Here is a 23075-nt window from a genome sequence, read left to right on the forward strand (position 1 = left end):
TGTTCCCTCTAGTATTTCCCCCAGGGCACCCTTGAAAAAGAGAAACATATTCTCAATGGCCCTCCCTGGGTTAAATAAAGGATTTCAAAAATCCCTCTCAAGTATATGCATTTCATTATAAATATTAACAATGTCCATCGCATATCAAATGTCTCATAACCAGTACTGCAATCAGATTGGAGGGGGGAGGGGGTATTATTATTGTTTGTTAAATAGAAAGATCCAGGTATTACAATAATTGAAATACGTACAATTAATTTATGTGGAGGCAAGATGAGAAATCAATGAAAGAACAAGGATCGTTCTTTTAGGGGGAGGTTTTTTTGCCTCCTGCCACTTGGCATGACCAATCCGTTTCGTGCTCAGGCAGCTCATCCCAAGGGTACAAATATGTTGTATGTTACATGTCAACTATGCAGTCAAATCTGAAATGTGATAGAAGTGCAACTGTCGAAGAGGCAGTGACGGGAACAACAAGTCCCAATTAAACGGCCAGAGAATGACGTAGACCAGTTTTGCCAGTTGACCTTAGACCAAAAGGTCTCAGGTTGACCTTCTCACTGAAGGAGGGACAATATTTTCTCCTGCATAAACATGGACAGCCCATGTGGACTGTGGGTGTTGTACTGTATGTATTATTTTTACATTTAGCCAGTATGACATCTTGTCATCTTCCTTGTAAAATATTCCGCCATATGTGCATCAAAAAAATAACTAAGGAAATAGATCACAAAAAACAACATTTTAAGTGAAATATTTGAATTTGCTGAAAGCCTCAAAAGACAGGAAATTAAATTGGAGGGATTTGTGACCATTTCTCCATGGAGAACTGTTCAGAATCATTGATGTACTTGGGATACCCGCCTCTTCAGTTCAGACCGCAGGTTTTTCATGGCAAGTCTGGAGACTGGAGATGGCCATTGAAAAACATGTTTGTTTGTTTTTCTTAACCATTTCTGTGTGGATTTTGATGTACGATTGAGGCATTGTACTACTGGTAAATGGTAAATGGTTGGCATTTGTATAGCCCGTTTATCCAAAGCGCTATACACACACTAACACACAAACAGCAATTGGCAGCCATGCAAGGCACCAACCAGCTCATCAGGAGCATTTGGTGGTTAGGTGTCTTGCTCAGGGACACTTCTACACACCTACAACCAAGACCAAGCTGAGGCAACCATATTTTCTGAGAGATTCAAATAAAATAAAATAAAAATAAAAATAAAAATAGACAAATAATAAGACAACTACTACATCATAGAAAAGAATCACACATGCAGTACTGCATATGACAGCAACTACATAATGGGACTTTCCACATGTTGAGCAGCAGTATATGAATTACACATTAAAAATAAATCAATCCTATTAAAAATAAATCAAATGGAAATGGCTGATAATTAAAAGTGACCATTCTTTCAAATGTAAACTTTGGGAGAATGAAAATGTAGCTGAACAGACAATTTAACGGGCTGCATTGGATGCTCTGACAACAGAGTGTATTTTCATCCATTGCACGGTGACATACTACGTGATATGCAGCCCAGTTCCACTGAGATAAATTAATATGGAGCAGTGTACTGCCACACATAATGGGTGGGAGTGTGTCATATTAGGTAGGGAATAGAAGGTTTGGTCTAAATCTCAGCAGCTGTAGCACCCTTAAGCAAGGTATTTAACCTGAATTTCCTTAGAAGCAGTTCACAGTGTAAATGCAGCCTATAATATCTAAAACATCGCCTATGTGTGTCACCATAAATGAGAGCTTCTGCTAAGCGCATACTAAATATGTCATGAATGCTCTAAATGACATTTTACTGACAGCTACTAAATACTGAATGTAACAAATAATTGACAAGGCCAGAATTCAAAGCTAGGCAGTGTTATTATGGCAATTGGATTTCTGCATCAAATAATTCAATGCATTATTTAAAGCTTTCGTTGCATCATACACTTTTAACAAAGCCATTGAACCCCGGGTTCATAAACTGGGCACATTAATATTTCCAGGTAGCTTGCAGTTCATTTATGAATAATAAGTCAGTCTGTTTTTCAGTCCGTTTTAACAAACATCAAACGGCCCTTCCTTTCAGTGCTTTTGAAGTGCTGTGCCTGTCAGCAGAAACGTGAGGGGAAATGAGGTGTGACTTACAGATACAAATTAGTGAGACTGTCTACCACTTTCATTCAATGTCACAGACAATGTGCACATACTGTTCACGTATGGCAGAACTTACTGTGCAAGACCAAATATGCGCACGTTGCCTATGGTGAATAAAGGGCTGTGTTTTTCTGTGTCCACTGAATGAAGAATAAATCTTTCAAGAATGGTATAATGGTTGAGGAACTGAGTAACCTAAGGTGTAGGTTTGATTCCCAGCTAGGTAACTCCTGTAGTACCCTAGAGCGGAGTACTTAACCCTTTAAGTATCACCCCTTTCTTTGACACAACCCAAATGATATACCCAAAATAAAATGGTTACTATTCTTGAATTACTCAGAATTACTCCAAATAAAAATAATTAATTACAGAAAAAAACACAGTGAAAGTGGAAGCTTTGATTCTCAGAGATACAGCTTATTGTGGTTGTGGCAGATGTCATTAGAAACTCAATGGAGCCACAACACTGGACAAATTCCCTTTCAAATGTGATGATAATATCACCAAAGATGAGCATTCTCCAATCTAGGCAGTTTTCCAAAAAGCTCCAAAAAGACACATGGAAACTAAATTATATTATGGGTCTTATGAGGTGTAAAATACTGCACACCTCATAACATCCAATGAACAGCAGTTAAACACCTTGTTAATGAGAGAGATCAGAGGACTGGTCGAAGCTGACATAAAGGTGACAGTAACGCAAATAACCACACATTACAACAGTGGTATGCAGAAGAGCATCTCTGAACACACAACGCGTCAAACCTCTAAGAGGATAGGCTACAGCAGCAGAAGACTTAATAAGTCTAAATAATAAGTCCAATAAATACCTAATAAAGTATATTTGTATTACTATTCTTACTTTCATTACTTTTCATTCATTTTGGTAAAATATACTCCATGCAAAAAGTGGGAGTCCTGAAGCAATTTTTCTTGGTTGGTGTGCCCTTGTCTCACTTTGAGCACCTGCCCCTCAGGTGCTCAAAGTATAATTATATAATTTATATAATTAGTCCACAGGGAAATTATTTAATGATTTAAACATCTATTTTCCTTTCCCACATTTTAACCCTGCTGTAAACTGAAGCGGGTCAACCTGGTTATAACACTGGTCTAGCTGGGTATGAGATGGTCAGCCAGCTAGTGCTGGTAGCTTGTCTGAGCTGGCTGCTGGTCAACCAGCTAAACCATGTCGAATTAGGAGCAGGTCCAAACTGGGCAATCAGCAACCAGTTGTTTCAAAAACTTTGAGCTATTTTTCTCAGCAGGTCTGTACTTCTCCGACAGCCACTAGACCTCTGACAGGAGAACTACACGTCACACTAATGGTAACTTGTATGAGTTCCTTGCAAGTACTGTAGTAGAGGGCTGCTGGTAAGTTCAATACCCTCGGCAAACTCAACTCTCCTGACTGTAGAATGAAAAAGTGTGTGTCCTGCCCGGGTAGACTCCCCGGTAATGTCTGCCAATCACAGAGGTCAAACTCAGCTAGCGCTGTCAAGGCTTAAGGGCTCAGCCCAGGTTCATGGTGAGAGTTCTAAGCCCTTTAGAAATTGGATTTTTTCAAGTAACTTCCAGCCCTCACTGAATAAAATGCACCCTGTGTTATCTAACCATTTAAAGAAGCATACCATATCAATGTATTATTTAAAATTAACAACTTAGTTGTGTTCACCATTATAGCAACTACAGAGTAGATGCCTCCTACATGAAACATGCATCTAGCTAGAATGTGAAACACAATCTGCAGCACTGAAGCTACCACTTTTGCTAACTTGTGCTGTAATTCTGTTTATATATTCACGAGTCAAATCTGCTGAACATATTCACATCACAAAGTGGCATTTGGAAATGTGGAATTCGTTTCAGAATCAGAAAAATAAGTTATTTACAAAGTTTTGGGAATACAAATGTTAAAACTGGAAAAAATATTTTTAAACCTTTGACAACTGACTAAAACTTGACAGCATATCTTCTACCGGGGGAACAAAGGCACTGGTCTGACTTCTGCTTGTGCACGTAACTGCTTTTATTTTTTAAGCAAGACTACGAGGCACAAAGCCTTCATCACACGACTTCTAGGACTCAGCCATTATTATGATGTATTTTTTCTCCCAAGCTGTTGACAAGACCTGCTGAATATGTCAGAGCAGTGCACTGGTGCAATGAGAGAATGACTAAAAGTCACATGAGTAAATCTTAATTTGCCTTTGAAGGAATGCCTGCAAATGAGAACAAAGGAATGCTAAAGCCCTTTCGGTAGGATCTGTGAAACGAGATGGCAGTCAGATCGCTGGATTAGGCCGTTGCTGCCATTCTGAAGAGAAAGAAATACCATATGCTTTTATCTCTATTTACCTTTCATATATTCCTCAGAGACAAATCTGAGGAATCTGATGAGACCAAAGTAGTCGGGTAATGAAATGAAAAACTACAACAAACAGGATTTTATCTGCCATTGAGCTGTCACTGCATACTTCATGCATATTTAATAAGAGGTTTAAGAAAGATTCAAGCTTTCTCACCCTGACCAGAGAAAAGAATATCAGTGTTCTGCTCCGGTCTATGTTTAAGGAACAGACAACCATCATAACCGTGGTTAACTAGCGCTTCGAGGAACTAGATGGTCATGTTCATTGTGTCATTTCATACCCAATGTGCTGGAGTACAGAGCCAAAAGAACAGAAATTGTAATGCAACCCAAATACCTATGGACTGCACTGAGGCAATGTACCTGTACATTAGGAATAGTAACATTTTGTTCAGTAATAAAACAATTCAAAAATATACACTGAACTAAAAAGAAAAATCTGAAAATGACTAAGCTGAGCTGTATGTAAATTCACACAATTCCTACAGTTGTGAAGTGAATCTGCATTACACCAAACAGCTATTGAGTTGGACTGTTCCGAAGCTACAGTGTATAAAACATAATTTCCAATATTCTTTCATGCAACTTGTCCCTGAAAGAATATCGGCTTTTTAAAAATTCACCTCAAAAGAACATAGTCTTTCAAATATTATGTCTGATCAAAGTGTGAAATGCTGGCAGATTGTCAGTGGAAAAGCATCTGTGATTGAGTGGGGATAGACAGTTGGAGGCCAGTTATAGAATTTTTTTAAAGTTTAAAATTAATTTTTATTTTTTTGGCACATTCAGACTATGTCGGTGATTGATATGATTTATACAGAAAGACTAGACTTATAGACTCAAAAGAATAATATTCTCACCAGAACCATATTCTTGGCATATGAAATATTGAAACTGTTCATACTAATGAATAGTAAAGGAAGAAAAATTTGAAGAATAAAAAATTGAAATATTTTATATTCTAATTGTTGATATTAAGCAAGGCATTGGTAAATGATAAATGGTTGGCATTTATATAGCGCCTTTATCCAAAGCGCTGTACAATTGATGCTTCTCATTCACCCATTCATACACACACTCACACACCGACGGCGATTGGCTGCCATGCAAGGCGCCGACCAGCTCGTCAGGAGCATTTGGGGGTTAGGTGTCTTGCTCAGGGACACTTCGACACAGCCCGGGCGGGGGATCGACCCGGCAACCCTCCGACTGCCAGACGACTGTTCTTACTGCCTGAGCCATGTCGCCCCACATTATGTTACAGTACATCATCAGGTAACTTCCGAATTTCAGGAGACATTTTTTTATATCAGCACTGGTACCTGTCAAAATATATGCTTCTTTAAAATAGGACCCAATAGTTATTTCCAAATAGAAAAGAATGGTAAGGTCGTTCTTACTCTTTATGGTATAACTGGAAATTCTATTTTAAGTGGAACAGTCGAATCAGCTGTATAAACCTTGCATTGAAACAATTAACCTTGCTATTTCATATTAATCTGTGCATGGAAATAGGAAATGTTTGCACTTGTGAGGTCTCTAATACATTACAATTACGTGAACGCTTATGAGGCTCACTAATGTATTTATTCCAGACTGACAATTAATGCCTTGAAATCAATGGGCTTAATAGATCTGAAATAATTAGAGGCACTCAAAAATACAGCTTTTTGTTGTCCCAAATTGAACCATACATTCTCATTTTATCCTCACATAAATTATTCAGTGTGAAAGCCTAATTATTTCTGTTATTTTGCTGCACAAACAATTTCCTGTGTGTTCAGTCTTCACATTAATTTTGATTAGCTTAATTACTAAAGCACATGTAGAGGCTTCTCCCTATGATTTTCAATGCATTCAAGCAACGCCTTGGAAGAAATAAAGACTTGGTCGTCTTCCAGTTACAAACCAGATTCTAAAAGCAGTATAGTTGTATTAGTATGATATCTTTCTATCTGTAAATCTTTCCACTTTTGTTTTAATTGCCCATAGAACAGGTAATAATTAACATCAGTTACTATCATTATTTCTTACCTTAGCGGTTTCACTGATCCTTTAGCTAACTGTGAATGTCGCACTGACTGTTATTTGACAAGGTTTGAGGATTTGTTCTGCAAATGAGGATATTTATATTCGTGCATCCATGTAGGAATCACAGAACTTTTTATACATTGTCCCCCCATTTTAGGGGAGCAAAAGTAATTGGAGAAATGAACATAAAGTCATCTATTTAATACTTGGTCGCAAAGACTTTGGATTTGATGACTGCCCCATATCACCACACCAGGTATCTTCTCAGGTGATGTTCTACTAGGTCTGTACTGCACCCATCTTCAGTTCCTGTTTGCTTCTGGGGCTTTTGGTCTACTGTCTTCAGCATGTTAAAAACCTGTTCACTTGCACTCAGGGCAGGTGATTTACTTGGTTGTTACTTGTTTAGCAGTAAGTTTGGGGTCATTGTCCTGCAGCAAGTTGAAGCACAGTCCAATGAGAATTGAGGCATTTGGTTAGGTCTGAGCAGAATTCATCCTGCATCTTTCAGTGAATCCTTTGAGGTCAGGCTGGTATAGATTTTTTTTTTCTGCTAGTCTTTGACACATCTATGCCTACATGTTAGAGTGTTCTTGATCTGTTGGACAGTTCAAAAGGGGTTTTCTTCACATGTGAATGTATTATTCGGTCATCCACTACAGTGGTCTTCCATGGTCTACCAGATTGTTTGCTATTGCTGAACACACCAGTGTATTCCTTCCTACCAATGTCTGACACAGTTGATTATGATGCAACCAGGGCCAAAGTCATGTGTGGGGTGCGTAGATCAAAGTGCGTGATGCAGGTGGAAAATGGGCTGGATTATGCTCACTATATTATCACTGGGTGTGGTGTACCTTGATTCATTCCTATCCAATCAAATTTTTCATTGTCATTACCATTAAGTTCAATGCATATTGTGCAGGTTGGATCGGCAATTTCCGGCAAATTCGTTTTTCAAAAAGTTATTTTGGTATCAACTTACGTGTATGAACTAATAATGTAAAGTCTAATATTTAAAACAGCTAAGTAGCTAATTCTCCAATTACTTTTGCACACAGGTGAACCATGTGTAAAAAGGGCTGTAATTCCTAAATGGATCACCCAATATGGATGTCCCATACTCAACATTATGTACCTTAACCTCATATTAATTGTTTTATTTCAAATCCAATGTGCTGGAGCACAGAGCCAAAACAACACAAATTGTGTCACCGACCCTTTTGCAATTAGCTGTACTTTATGACATATTCTAATGAGAACATAATCAGTGAAGGAAATGGACAGTGGTCCTATCACAATTGTAGATCACATGCAGTCTCTGAACTACACTTGTTGTATTGTGTTAGTTAAAGCCATTTCTGCTACGAGAGGTCAAACTATTTGCATCACCACGCAACACTGCTCAAGCAGAGATTAGCACATGAAAGGAAATTCTTGCCTTGGCAAAAGCTGTTTAGAACACTGACCTCCGCAGTGAAATCCAATTACCCACCATGTTTCATCAAACAACCTGTCTCATGATTACCAACCAGCCCAAACCCCACGTGAATAGAAATGAACGTCACAGCTTGTGCCCGCTCGTCATCCGAGGAAATGTCACTTTCATTTTAAAAACACACACGTGGCATATTAAACCAACCACATTTCTTTTAATTATCCAACCTTCTCACATTAATTTCCCTCTAAAATCCAGCACTGATTCTGCTTCAATTTAACTTGCATTTGCCGTCCCTGTTTGACCCTATATATATTTTTTAACAGTTCGAGAGGCTAGCACATCTTTTACTTGAACAATTCTACACCAAAGGGAATGAAGCATTTAATGAAGAAGCAGTGACTCATGAAGTAGGCCACTCTGCAGCTGATAAGCCTGGATATGGGGATTCAATAGTTCAAGTGCTAAAAAAGCTTTTATACGTTGGCCTGCTGGCTGAGCTCAATTCACAGTCGAAAAAATATCCCACCACGGGAAAAGGGAGGACTGGTGGGGACCACCACTTACCCCACAAAGAGATCAGAACCATGCTAGCGGCACCTAGCCTGAGTTAAGATGAAAGACCTTCCAATTTGTGTTTTGGGAAGAAAGGAACCTTGAAGGTGCAGGTCATAGTGATCTATACCAAGCATATTCATAAGGTCAGGGTACACGTTCCTGTCGAGAATTACCAATGTGTTCAGTGTTAATACCTCTCTCGCTGACTCACAAATAGCCTCCCCTTCGGAGAGGCCTTATGGTAATCAAAACAGAATACATTCCCTTGTGTTCGTTTGACCCATCGTGAGTTGGCAGAATTGCAAACAAGCATTAGTAGCAGCATGCTAAAAACACAAGTCTTACTGCAGCAGCATACAAACACGGAGAGTGACAGTCTCTCACCCAATGTATCTATTCTGCTGACATTGACTAATGCCCGAGACAGTAATGTTCTGCCCCACTGCAAAAAGCTATCATTGCACGTCATGATGGTATAACACTAGAGACAGGGGGGATACCAACCATTTCCAGAGGGGGCACACTACCGTTTCCTTCAACAATGTTTCAGAATCACTTTTACCAGATGTGTGATAATAAGGGTATTTCAAATGATAAGTATCCGCCATTCACTACCCTGCTGTAAAATCCAGGAATGTCAGCTTGACCAGCTTGAAAATTGAGCTGGTCAAGCTGGTCATAAGCTTGACATAAGCTTGAGTTGGTCAAGCTATGTCCAGTTGTGAGCTGATCTGAACTGGTCAATCAACTTAACCATGTCAAGCTCAGAGCTGGTCTAAACTGGTCAACCTGCGAAGCCACGTTGAGCGGGGAGCTGGTCTGAAGTGGTGAAAACCTAGCTTCAGTTTTCTTTTTGAGCAGGGTGCAATAGTGGGACAAAGATCCTGTCATAGGTAGTGGGGGTTTAAGCTGGCATGGTTCCTCAGGTTACTACTGCATTAGTCCCACAAAATTTGCACCTACAGGCTAGCAGTCATCAGAGATAATCTACTTCTGCTCTGATATTTACTGACATTCAACATCAACACCCTCTTATAGCAACACTATGTAGCTTCTAGGGTGTTCAATAGTGACTGGCTCACCAGTGAGTACATCAAAGTAGTGCATGCGCTTCTGTGGTCCCTGCCAGAGTCTGATTGGCATAGGGGTAACTTAAGAAGTGTAATTCACGATTAAATTTGTGAGAGAACAAATCAAACAAAAGGGTAAAAAAAAAAAAAAAGACATTTTAACCTTTTCTGCTCCCGGGGTTGGTGTCACGGCAAGCTTCGGTTCTGGGGCCTTTCTGATTGCTTCAGCAAAACCCACTCCTTGTTCAGCCACAATCCCTGTCAAATGCAAAGTGCATAAATAAAAACATTGAGTCATGAAGGAAATTCAGTCAAGTGAAAACAGGTACAAAAACATGGACTCATAGTGATCCTGGCCACTAAACTCAGGTTAAGTAAATTTGCTTAACCCCTTAAGTATCACCCCTTTTCTTCAGAAAATTTTTGAACCCTTTTGACTATAGGCATACTCCTGGTGCCGTCTGAAAAGAAAGCCTTCAGGGCTTGTTTTCCAAGAGTCAGAAGTACTCCACATATTACTAAAACAAAGTGTTTGCACTTGCCCCCGCCTGTCACCCTCCCCTCAGGGTGCTCTCCTCAGATAGCAACAGGTTGAGAAGATTGTAACAAACAATATGTACAATAATCGCAATAATAACAACTGATATACTATATTCATTGAGGTCCATTGATTGAAGTACCCAACCCCCATCAACAAGTCAAACAAATTCCACAATTTCACATGCTATTTATCATTCAAAAGCAGGCTTGCTCCTTATTCATAAGCATACTGAATAATAATACAATCTTGTGAGAATGTATTTAGATGATCACTGATATAAAATAGGGTCACGAAGATGAAAATGCCCTCTATTGTGGAGCCAAATGTGTTTTCACTGTCTTCCTCAGAAATATTCACTTGAGAATACTTGAGAGGCTAGAGAGACAAGAGATTCCTTGGAAGTCTCCTAAAGGAAGTCTTATATTCAGACGTAGGCAGTCTTTTTGCCAAAGCGTAACAGTCTCAGTGTGCATATTGCAAATGCTACTGTTTCGTTACCCAGGCAAAGAAATGCTCTGTTGTTTTATGAAAGTCTAACAAACTACAAACCTTTGGAAAATGTCATTAGCTAAAATACTAAATACTACTCAGACATTACTTCAATCACATACTCATTCACTGTCTACCATCCACTTACACCTGTGCCATGTCAAATACATCAGCTGGGTAAGTATGTAGCCCACAGTGAGAATGCTTCAATGTATAGCTGTGAGTGGTTTTGGCTTTTACTCCTAACTGAAAGAACTTATATTGGAAGCTATTCTAATCAGACCAAGACTTCTGGACCTGGAGAATCCTGTCTGTGAGCTGGTGGCTAGCTTCTAGTTGCAAATCATGAACATAATTTAGCCCTACTAATCTAGCCATCACATCTGCAGCAGTTAGACATGCCACTAGCTGTCATTTTGCTTTGCTTCCTGTTGAAGCCGAGGGCTTTCAAACAACCCAGGATCAATCTGGGTACGGGCAAATAAATACGCTGCTGGTAAGCATGGAGGCTCAGGCAGTGGCGATCGATAGCATTCGGGTCATCTGGGCTTTTGATCAATCTAAAAACCGAAGTCATCTCTTTTGCTCCATCTGACAGATTGGTTGATTTTCATTCCACCTTATCTGATTAGTGTGAAAGTGCTGCGAAAAATGATCTGCTGTTGGGTGTGTGTGTGTGTGTGTGTGTGTGTGTGTGTGTGTGTGTGTGTGTGTGGGTGGGGGGTTACGTTGGAGATTACTGTACATGGCTCGACTGCACCTCACTAGGAACAGACACCCCTGACTGCCCACACCAGTGAATGGTCAGGATGGGTAACACACTTCCTATTGTGAAATACTTAAAAAGACGATAATAGCGACACTTTCAAGGACAGTAAGCAATGCTGTAACTAGCACAGTATCTATATGTATTTCCATTGCATTTTAGTGCCTTCGACCTCAAGGAACATCCATGCAGACAGATTCATACTTGGACTTGAAATAGGAAAAGCAGTCATGCATGAACTCTCTTCATCCTCTATGTTCATACCTTAACCATTAAATATCCGTGTTTCAGGGTACATCATGCCTCTACATACCATAAAAGCAAGTTTACGGTCTACATATAAAACATTTTATTACAAGTACGTGAATGACAGCCTGTTTAATTTAAAAAGTCATCAAATTTAGACAATATAAAAGTTATATATATTTATGTCTGTGCATGTGTGTGTGTGTGTGTGTGCTAATACAAAATACTGTCCCAGTGGTACTACTACTGAACGCACTTCATGGTCAGTAATACACAGATGAAAGGCTCCATAGAACGCGAAATAAAAGCAGGGCTATAACTGAACAGAGTGCAAATTTAAGCTCTCATCTCATGACTAATTTAAACATCTGAATGTGATTGCCAGACTATTTGCAGATGGTGTAACTGATATCGAGAACAGACAAAAATATACTTTGCATACAAGTACACTCAGAAGTCTTGGGTTTAGTGTTTCTTCATGGCAATAGATGTACAAGTGTTAACAAAGGCTTTACAAGGACACACATTCTGTGTATATTGCAGAGAGATCAACAATGCTTGTATAACATATTATGACTCCACTGACCTTTCATTTGAATAGAGCATGTTGTCTCTGCAATGACTGTTGACTCAACCTGAATGTCTTGACATTTGAAGCCAGGTTACTTTACTGTTTTTTGGTTACGGTTGGCCTAAATTGTAAACAAATGTCTACCAGCATTGGGCCAGAAAAAAGCCGAATGTTCTATATAATAAGTAATGTTTTATTTAAACTGTTATAGATAATTTATTTAAATATATATAGATAGTATATTTAACTTTCTATTAAAACCCTCCCTTTGTCGGGCACTTTACAAAAGTAGAACAAAAGTTGTTTCTTATTCTGAGAACAACAGACTTGACACTGTCCAATGTTGATGTCAGCTGATTTGAACAAATGCCAATATTCCAGCTCCCAAGAAGGCACTGTAAAACACACTGTGTGAAACACACTTTGAGAGAGTAAATGGCAACACCATTCCAAATGGACCAATCGCATAGTTTGATCAGCTGAAGCAGCAGCAATCTTCCACATCAAAGCGAAGTCCCTATCGGCCTTGGCATCCATATTGGGTTAAGTCTGAGTCCGGGACGACGTCTTCATAAGTTAGCGTCTAGCTTGGCGCTGACAGGCCCAAGTTACCACAGATGGACCTCAGATAGAGGCTGACAGAAGAGACCCACTTGCTAGCATCAAGCAATGACATCTCTTTCCATCAACGAGACAGGACAGATATCCTCATTCCTGCGTAAATAAAATCACTAAAAAACCCCTTTCAGTCAAGGTGTATTTGTCTCAGCCAGGTCTGAACTCCCCCCCCCCCCCCCCCCCAGAGATGTTACCCTTTATCTTTTCTTCTGATGCCATTCCTGGAATATAATACATACCGACAAGCAATTAAGACTGAGCACTCGATGTAATGAAAATGGACTGTGTATGACCTGGACACACTGGCTCCTTTGCCGACGAGGTGAGGACAAAGCGGCGCTTAATTAAAAAAATGTTTTAAATTCATTAACCCTCCCATTAAGATTTTATGACCACTTTTATGTGTCTAATTGAGCCCAACAGGTTAAATAAACACACAATTATTGTAATAGAAGTATTTTGACACTTTGGTTGTTGCCTTCTTAATGTTTCTAAAATTACTAGCCTTTTATCCATAAATATGAAAAATCTGTGAGAAACATCTCATTTTAAGCGTGAGGTACAGTAAGTGAAGGTTTGGCAGCTGTATGGGAAAGTCCCACCAGAATCATCCGCATGGTTGTATAGTTTCTTACATTTTATACAGTTACAGAGGGTCAGAACCTACATTATGTTTATAGCATTATGTTTATTGCAGAATGTTCTATATACCATTTAATTCCACTGAATTAGAAAATCAGAAAAATCATACAGTAAATGGTAAATGGTTGGCATTTATATAGCACCTATATCCAAAGTGCTGTACAATTGATGCTTCTTATTCAGCCATTCATACACACACTCAGACACTAACAGCAATTGGCTGCCATTCAAGGCACCATTTGCTCAGGGACACTTCGACACACCCAGGGCAGGATCAAACCAGCAACCCTCCAACTGCCAGACGACTTCTGAGCCAATGTCGTCCCAGTATCAATATGAAACAAGGTTAACAGAATTTTAAGAGATGTCAAACACTAAATGGGGTCAAACCCCCCCAACCCCCCAAACATAATAGGAGGGTTAATAACTGCACTCCCACAAACTTCCGCCCAGCCCTACATCGAATGGGAGATTTGTATGACAAGATCTAATGCACTGTAATTAGTCTGAAGGAAAGGAAACGTAATGACTCCTGTGACACATGCCATACATCTAAGGGTTGACGTTAATAATTCAGTCTGTGAGTTTCTCTCCCTCGCTGTAGCCCATTAATTACTGATCCAAATTTTTACCTTGCTTACCTCTTAACTTTCAAATGGATAGCTAGAGAGCAGCACATTATTAAGTGGCATATTACTAGGCCTCTTAAAAAGCTTGAAATATTCAACTGATAATTCTTAGAAGCATATAATTACGTGCATATATTAAAATTACAGCCTTGGCAGTGATCTTGGAAGTCAAGTCACAGGTAGAAAAACAAGAGGATTGCAGGCCCCTTAACCCACAATTGTGTTAACTGGATTTGAAAGTTGTAATTATTGGCCAACACAGTCATTATTTAAGTCAATGCTGACATTTATGTTTGACCTTCAATTATGAGCGCTGATTGGCTTAGCCTACAACTGAGGAAATATGCTGATGTAAATTATGGGTCATATCATTTCTTTTTTTCATAAAATAAATCAATTTATGGAAACGGGTCCTTGAGGGTGAACACAGAACCACCGCTCATGAATAAAACTATACGATTTTGAATGCAGTAAGTATTTATTGAGCAGGAAAAACACAACACCTACATTTTCCCACTTGCAATACAATACAAAACGACACGGTGAGATACATAAGATTTGTGATTTGAAAGTGGTGAGAGCACTATTAAACCCAGCTTCATATCCTGCTATAAGCAACCTTTGCACCAACCCCTGCTGGTTTCCTCACCCTTATCAGTGTTTTCTTTTCCCTCTCAAGAGAACAGTCTTTCTCCACGCTTCCTTGCAACCCACATTTCTATCAAAATAACCCAGTTGTATTGTGTATAATCCAACATCCAACATCCATCATGTTACGCTCTTAAAATACACTAAAATGACAAAGCATTATTTTCTTTAATGCACTTCATTTAGCTTGAAAAACCTATGGAAAAAAAAATCATCTTTTCAATATTTTCATGAACTTTAAATCTCTGTAGTTACATCTAAATCAATGGGGTGTACAATAAAGTAAATGGTAAATGGTGGGCATTTATATATCGCTGTACAATTGCGCTGTACACACATATTCACACACCAACGGTGATTGGCTGCCATGCAAGGCACCAACCAGCTTATCAGGAGCAATTGGGGGTTAGATGTCTTGCTCAGGGACACTTCGACACACCCAAGGCAGGATCAAATATACATTCTAATGACTCAGGCGAATGTTAGAACTCTTAAATGTCACACAGACAGCGTTTTAATTATGACATTAGCTTATGTTTAATTACTAAATTAAAGAATTACAATGAGATCTAAGGACCTTATAGTGACATTTACATTGATATCACTGCAAACAGAGCCACTGGCAGACATGCTGATGGGACATTTTATCATTTAATTCTTTAAATGTGAGGAACATTGACTTTGCAAGGGCAAAGGTCCTTCAAGAGGCCAGTCCATCCATTCAAAGAAATCTGCAAAATCTCATTATCTGACCCCTAATATCCGCAAATTGTCCAGCTAATGCAATTACCATTCCATCATGCAAGCTTTAAATTACATATCTGATTTCATTAACTCCCCTTTGTCACTTTGCAATCAATGCATTGTTTCATAGTAATTCGGGTAATTCAATAACGACTTGAGCCCATGTTTAGAAAACATCTGTCTAAGCTGTCCGAGTTTTGATGACAGAAGCAGGACAACAGTAGTTCTGAAATTACTGGACCTGGGATTCCAATACTTATCAACAAAACTACCATTTGTATAAGGGTCAATGATGAAATGTAGTACAAAATGCTATACATTTGTTTTCATTTTTCTTTTACATGATCAGTAAAATAATTGCTTGAATCCAGTATGGTACTTCATCCAATGCCTATTATACTTGTATAATTAGGCAGCATTGATGGTCTCATGTCATTTTGTTTCAACATGAGGAACAATGAAAAATGAGTCATATGGCAGTAGGGGCTACACAATGTCAAATTGGACATTGATTCTACCTCCTGTGTTCAAAATGCATTGATTCAACAGATATAACGCCAACCTACTTCACATGGAAATAAATAGAAACTTTGAATTCAACTTTATTCATATCTTTCAGGATAGAAGTGAAGGCAGAATTCAGGAGCAATAGTTGGATGCTACTGCAACAGTATTTTTCTAAATTGTCTTCCATTTTGAATTTCCAACTGTACCATGCTCTCATATCACAATTATATCCATACCCCAGGGAGTAATGCAGCTGAAAAACATGCTCTGATACACTTACACACGAGCCAGTGCCTAAGTTTGACCCTTGGAGCCACACATGCTGTGCTATGGCATGTTTTAGGGGTGACAGCTCCGATTAGACTTTCACTGGCAACACACAGTAACCTGTATCACCAGAAATATAAGTAATCTTGGTCCACCTTAACCCATGCTACCCAAGTCCTGTAGACCCATTCACAGCTGGCTAATGATAGGTATTAAAGAAACTGCAAAAATATGAATATACTTAATGAAAACAATGTGACTAAAGGGTCATAGTTCAGATGACTTGCATGTCTTAACGTATAAATGAAGCCAGAGTATTATTGCTGTATTAGAATATGTCATGGTTATTTCACAAGGATTTGGGTTAATGCGCAAAATGGAAAAGCAACAGTTTCACAACCTGAAAATGCATGCCCGGTGGGCTATACATTAATGGAGTTAATGGACAAACATTCTAAATAGAAAAAACAACTATGAATAATATAAAATTAACTAAAGCCCTAATTTTTTATCTCAAAGCACTTGATCTCAACTTTACTAATTAAGTGTCAGGACATAATACCATTTCCTTGAGTTCAAACGCTATATACAGCTGGCCCTGAATTAAAGAATGATTTAGGGGGAAAAATGCATTTTGTTATTTCACCAAAATGTAAAAATATTTTGAGACCTTGAGCCACACAGACAGAAACTCCACAGAGCAAATTCAAGACTTTGACAATGCAAGATATCGAAGGCAATCAATGAGTCCAGGCACCAATACCATGGTTGATGCATTTTTAAATGATGGAGCAATTATCAGTTTAATTCCACTTTACCGTCAAGGTGACTGGTGGTAAAATGTATTAGTGGCTTCAAAACAAGGGAAATGTGTTTGCTGATTTTAGCAGAAAACCTGTCCTATGTGAGAGCCATTCCGGAGTATTTACACCTTGCTGCTGCCAATTTCATGACTCTACAAATCAAGCACAGGGATTATTATTTACCAGCCTAGATGCATAGGCCTCTCTTGGGCTTTACCAACTACATTTCCCAGAGCTTTAATTATCATTAATCAGCTTTCATCAGACCGCTGTTGGGAATTTTATTTTTTAATTAGACAAACGTTCATACACCCTAAGCCTGAAGATTTGGAACAAGCTCTTCGACTTTGATTTGTGCCCTGTCTGTTCTTTTAAAATGTGCATTTAATCCACTGCCAACAAAGTGCTAAACTAAAAATTAAACTGGGCTTTAACCAATGTGGACAAGTCCTCCGACACTGCATTCATCACTCATCAATCAGTCAATCAATGTTCCTGGCTTCCTATTAATTATATTTCCTAGTTCATTAATTATGATATGATATTGGTTGAGAAATAATGATGTTGCTGTTGAAAAATGTTTCTCTTTAGACACAGAGAAACAAAATTAATATGATAATAACACATATCATGAGAATGTACAGTAGTATTTCTGGTAGAGACTAGATTGAAATGTGATGTCCTAACAAAGTTATCAGTGGGCTGAAATTTTACTGCAATGGATTGGTGACCTGTCCAGGGTGTATTCCTGCATCTCACCCAATGCATGATGGAATGGCTCCAACCCCCTCTTTCCACGACCCCGCCCAGGAGGAATAAGTGGGCTAGATAATGGCTGGATGGATGTGTACAGATTAAAGCACAGGAGTGTATGTATTGTGAGTATTTTTACAGGCCCTCTGAACAGGTTCCCCTGCGTCTTACCGTGCTTGGCTCTATAGGCACAGCCTAAACAGGCAGAGTTGGCTGTGTCGATTGTGTACACAGGAGCGCTGAACACATCGGACAGGACCTGCATGGAGATGGAAGAAAAAGTCAGAATCCATCTTTTCTGAGAGCTGCCACGACTCAATCCTCTGAATATGGGTATATATAGTCATCCCCTTTGACAGGCAATCTCCACTAGCCTACCATTTTCACTGAATAATATCACAAACCACTTGACTTGTTGGACCTCCAAAACTGGAAATGTACTGCTTACTGTCACTTGAGCAGCATAATATTCAGATAGACTGAGCAGAGAGGGGGGATTTCAGTATCTAAGGGCCATAGTTTGACAGGGTGCACGGCTATCCTTCAATCAACCACAAGTAAACGTACACCTGGGATACCAGATCCCTTGATTTAAAATACCATGGCCTTCAAGCACCACACTGCAACTGTTATCGATTCTGTTATAGGACTGAATCTATTATTAATACAAACATATCTATGATTATGGAAGCTTAAACATGCCTAAATCAAATGTGATATGCACAAATAAATACAATGATCAATGAATGAATGCAATGATCCAGTCATTATGAAAATACACAAACGTACTATACATTCCAAAGTGTGTATTCATTTTCAGTAAGACATGATTGATGAGCATTTAAAAAAACAATTCACCAATGTGCAATGTTTGATTGAATGTTATTGTGTGTACTGCATCCATTTTGGCACATATATAATTTACATAAATATTTAGAAATATTTTACATAAATTAATGCAATTATCATTGCATTATTTGGCACTGTACACTGATGATCACTGATATATAATGTTTAAATAATCAAAATACTTATATGCATTGTAGTGGGCTGTAGTGGGCTTACTAACGAACCTCATTATCTGACTGCCTGACTTAATGGAAAATTTAGTAAGAAGCAACATCCACACACCATCCACAAAGCATTGAAAAGGCAGAAAGAAAAGGACATGACATTTGATTGCAAGCAAGCCCAGGGAAAATGGAGTGCGCACAGAGCTTTCTCCTCAGGGCATCAGGAACTAAGGTATGGAAAGGGAGGTTTTTTGAGGTCAGCCTATTCGCACCGCAAATCAAACCAAAGCGCAGCTGCACCCCTCTAGAAGACAGGAAAGTCAGATGAAATCAGTCTCATGTACGACTCGTGGGCAGAAAACATACAGGCAACCTGACGTGATACCGAGAGGCAGAGCAAAGGAAATGCCTGTCAAAAACACAGGCAGGATGTTTCACATGCTTCTAGAGTTCCAAGAGAAATAAGTCATCTCCCAAGGGCTCCACTCGCTGTGAATGGTGGCTCCTACCTGTAGGATAGCTTTGTTTGAGGAGGCTCCACCTGTAGCGAGGACTCTTGTTCCTGGAACTAGAAGAGAAAATTGAGAAATGTGACATAAGCGAGATACAGAACCTCTGAACAAACTGAAAACTAGTTATGTGAAAAGCCCCCAATTACTGCCAGCAAGTCTGTTGCTGCAAAATTTGAACAGTACAGACTGAGGACAATTGAGTGTGTCTATTTGTTTTGCTTTGATATTCACAACGAGCCTAGTTCATTGCATTGCTCAAGAACCATGTGAATTCACACAGAAAACATAAAGAATGTACCAATTACTGTAAAAAATATGTGTGGAGTGGCTGACCTTCAAACTTCCCATGACTGGCTATATATTTTTTATTCACACATGTCAGCAAACTGTCTCCAGGCACTATTTCATATGTAATCAGTCCATTCCTAAACAATGTGTAACAATGTAAATTCCCTAACTTACTCATTCATTCAGAATCAAAAATCAAGTTCTAAATATGTACAAATGCTGATATGGTAGTGAGACCATACCAAAAACATTATTGTTAATAGTGAAAGTTAATATTTTGATTGGATTTTAAAACCTGGGAGCAAAAATCTTTTTAGCACTAAACAAATGGACAAGGCATGGATTTTCTTTGTGTGTCCAGCTATTCACGCTGAATTGAGTCAAACTGCAGTTTGTTGTGTTGACTTAATCCTCATTTAACATATAATACAGTGCCCTTGAAGTAAATACAAAATGAAGACTAGGATAATAAGCCCTTCGTGAAAAACGATGAACTGCGATTCGGTCAAGAGCAACTCCAGTCGAACACCCCACAAAAACCGGGTGCCTCTCGGGCGCCCGTGGGAAATATTATTAGAGCATTACTTCTCCTCTCATTCGCGCATGGGATTATTCGCTCCGTTTTCCACAGTACGTAATAAAACTGCCATCCGCCTGCCCAATCCCCCACCCCTGAGGGCTGGCAGCCAATTCCAAATGTGCAACAGGGAGAGCCGCGATGCGAGTCGACAGAAGAAGCTGTGCTGATTTTTTGATGCATGCCTCCGCTATAATATGCTAATGCATGCTAATGATCTCCCCTGCACATGTCCTGGCGAGAGATTTTCACCTCGGTGAATACAATCTCGCTTAAGATGATCAGAGGCATCTTATTTCTCCGTGTGAGAATCAGCAGTACATCGCCTGAGATGACCCCGTCGGAGCCTCGAGGACTGATGTGGGCGCAATTACTTCACACAAACTGCGGGGGGGGGGGGGGGGGGGGATGGTGGCTTCCGAGTTCGAAGGCACATTTTGCCGGAACGTTGGTCAATAAAACGCAGCAAAGGAGAATACCTGGGTGTGCGATTTAATGGTTTCTGAGTTCGCAAAGGAACCGCCAAACCTCTAGCTCCCTCTCCTCAACACAGAAGAGATGATTGATATGATACAAACTTTTTCTTAGTCAGGTTGATATGTAATGTAATTCATCTATCATTGCAGAATTGCACATACAGTAAAGCATGCTTGTTTAAAAAGAATTGGGAGTTTGGCCAAAGCTCCAGAGAGACATCTCTGTAATTTATGGAACACATCTTCAGTTTTAGCTTTACTTGTAGACGATATTTGGAAATCTAAAATCACTAACACACAGGTTATACTTATTTTCATCAGTCATCTGTAAAAGACGTGACTGTCCAGTAGTGTGCATTGTGGTGGCCCGACCGAGGATCAGTACACCACTGAAGGGGAGCGACGGCGCCAGGAGCTGGGGAAAGTGATTCACGGGGAATATTTCCCGCGGACGTATTTAAGGAACCGGCACCTTCGAGAGAGCCGCGCAGGAAAGAATCAGCACCAAGGTTAGCACCACCGGAATGCGTGCGGAATGCACGCCACTAACCTCTCTGATTAACCAGGCACAGCTGCACCGAGTTGGAGGGGAGATCAACATCCTACATCCAATTCTACTCTCTCTCTACCAGCGGTGGAGAACGCAGGCATAGTGAACCCAGCTACAGTGAGTGAGAGACCCAGTATAAGATTCAGCCCCGCCCCCTAACATGGAGGAAGCCATCAACGCGCTATTGCGCTCCCAAGGCGCCCTGCAGAAGGCAGTGGCGGAACTTTGCCAGAAGAGTGGACCGGCGGCGCCCCCCCGAGCGCCAAAGGATCTGTTACTCAAGCAGACACCGGACGATGAGATCGAGGCGTACCTGGAAATGTTCGAGTGGACGGCACATTTGGAGAAATGGCCCCACGATGCCTGGGGCTCCATCCTCGCCCCATTCCTCAGCGGGGAGGCCCAGAAAGTGTACCGGAGCCTGCCCCCAGCTGAAGCCCATGACTACCCAACCCTGAAGGCCACCATCCTCGCACAGTACGGCTACAGCCTGCCGGCCCGGGCCCAGCGGTTCCACCGGTGGACGTATGACGCCACCCTCCCTGCGCGAGCCCAAGTGATGGACCTGGGGCGGCAGACCCGGAGCTGGCTGGTGGAGGGCGACGGACCGCCCCTCCTTGACAGGGTCGTGTTGGACCGCTGTGTCCGGGGCCTGGCACTGGACGTAAGAAAGTACGTGGCCCAACAAGGACCCCGGACCATCGCGCCCTGGTCAATCTCCTGGAGAACCACCAGGTGGCGCAGGAGATGATCGAACGACGCAACCCGACAGCCCCCGAAGACCGCCCGCTGTGGTCCGACCAGAGCCCCGGACCAGACCTAAGTGGACTGAGCATGACAGGGTTGAGGCGGCCCGAAAGAGGGAGACGAGACGCTGCTTCGCCTGTGGCCGGGAGGGCCATCTGAGCCGGGACTGCCCGGGGAGGGAAGAATCCATGGCCACCGCCCCCGAGATGGGCGGACCCTGCCAGTACCTCACCACGTGCTGGGCTGCCCGTCCGGATTGGGGGCCACGACGCAGAGGCTCTGCTGGACTCCGGAAGTGCAATTACACTGGTGAGGCCTGGCCTAGCAGGAGAGGGGTGAGGTGACACAATCGCGGTCACCTGCATCCATGGCGACGTGAGACACTACCCCACCACCCAGGTAACCATCACCACCCCGCGGGGGCAATTCACTGGGAAGGTGGGTGTAGTTGAAAACTTACTGTTGGTGCTGTTGGGCCGGGACTTTCCGCTGTTCCTCACTTACTGGGAGGAGAGACCCACCCCCGGGAGACCGGCCGCCACCCCAAGACCCTGCTGCCGAGGACCCCGGGGGCCCCCCCCGGTCTGGGCAGCCCCGTCCGCAGAGAGTGACAGCGAGGAGGCCTCAACCCCTGCCAGGAGAAGACCAACATCACAACCCCCTACCGGGACCACTGATACCGCCCCGGAGGGATCGATGCCACAGCAACCCCTGGTGGCCGAACACAGCAGCACAGGGGAATTTTCGGGGTTCCCACGTGAGACCCCAGGTGCGCCAACAGAGTTCGGCTCTGCCCAGCTGCGAGATCCCCTCCTCGCCCAGGCCTGGAAAACTGCAGCCTCTATCGAGGGCGTTCCCCAAGGCGGGGTGAGTAGGCTGACCATACCCTATTTTAAAGTACAAAATGGCTTACTGTATCGTGTGGGTAGGGTTAAGGAGGACGAAGTGGAGCAGCTACTTGTCCCCCAGACCCATACTTCCAAAGTCCTATACCTCGCCCACACCCACCTGTTGGGGGCGCACCTGGGGCGCGAGAAGACGATGGAGCGGATTTTA

General features: G+C 41.2%; 1 protein-coding gene across 1 annotated transcript in view; it reads right to left on the reverse strand.

Annotated features, from left to right (window-relative positions):
• The window catches only part of xylb (xylulokinase homolog (H. influenzae)), a 57974-nt gene that overhangs the window by 3950 nt on the left and 30949 nt on the right, over positions 1–23075 (reverse strand). Inside the window, exons 16-18 of the mRNA XM_061238864.1 lie at positions 19379–19437; positions 18028–18115; positions 9796–9890 (exon numbers count right to left, since the gene is read on the reverse strand). Of these exons, the coding sequence (XP_061094848.1) occupies positions 9796–9890; positions 18028–18115; positions 19379–19437 (242 nt within the window). The remainder of the gene's footprint in view (positions 1–9795; positions 9891–18027; positions 18116–19378; positions 19438–23075) is intronic.

Source organism: Conger conger, chromosome 4 (assembly GCF_963514075.1).
Source record: "Conger conger chromosome 4, fConCon1.1, whole genome shotgun sequence".
In the NCBI taxonomy this organism is placed as follows: domain Eukaryota; kingdom Metazoa; phylum Chordata; class Actinopteri; order Anguilliformes; family Congridae; genus Conger; species Conger conger.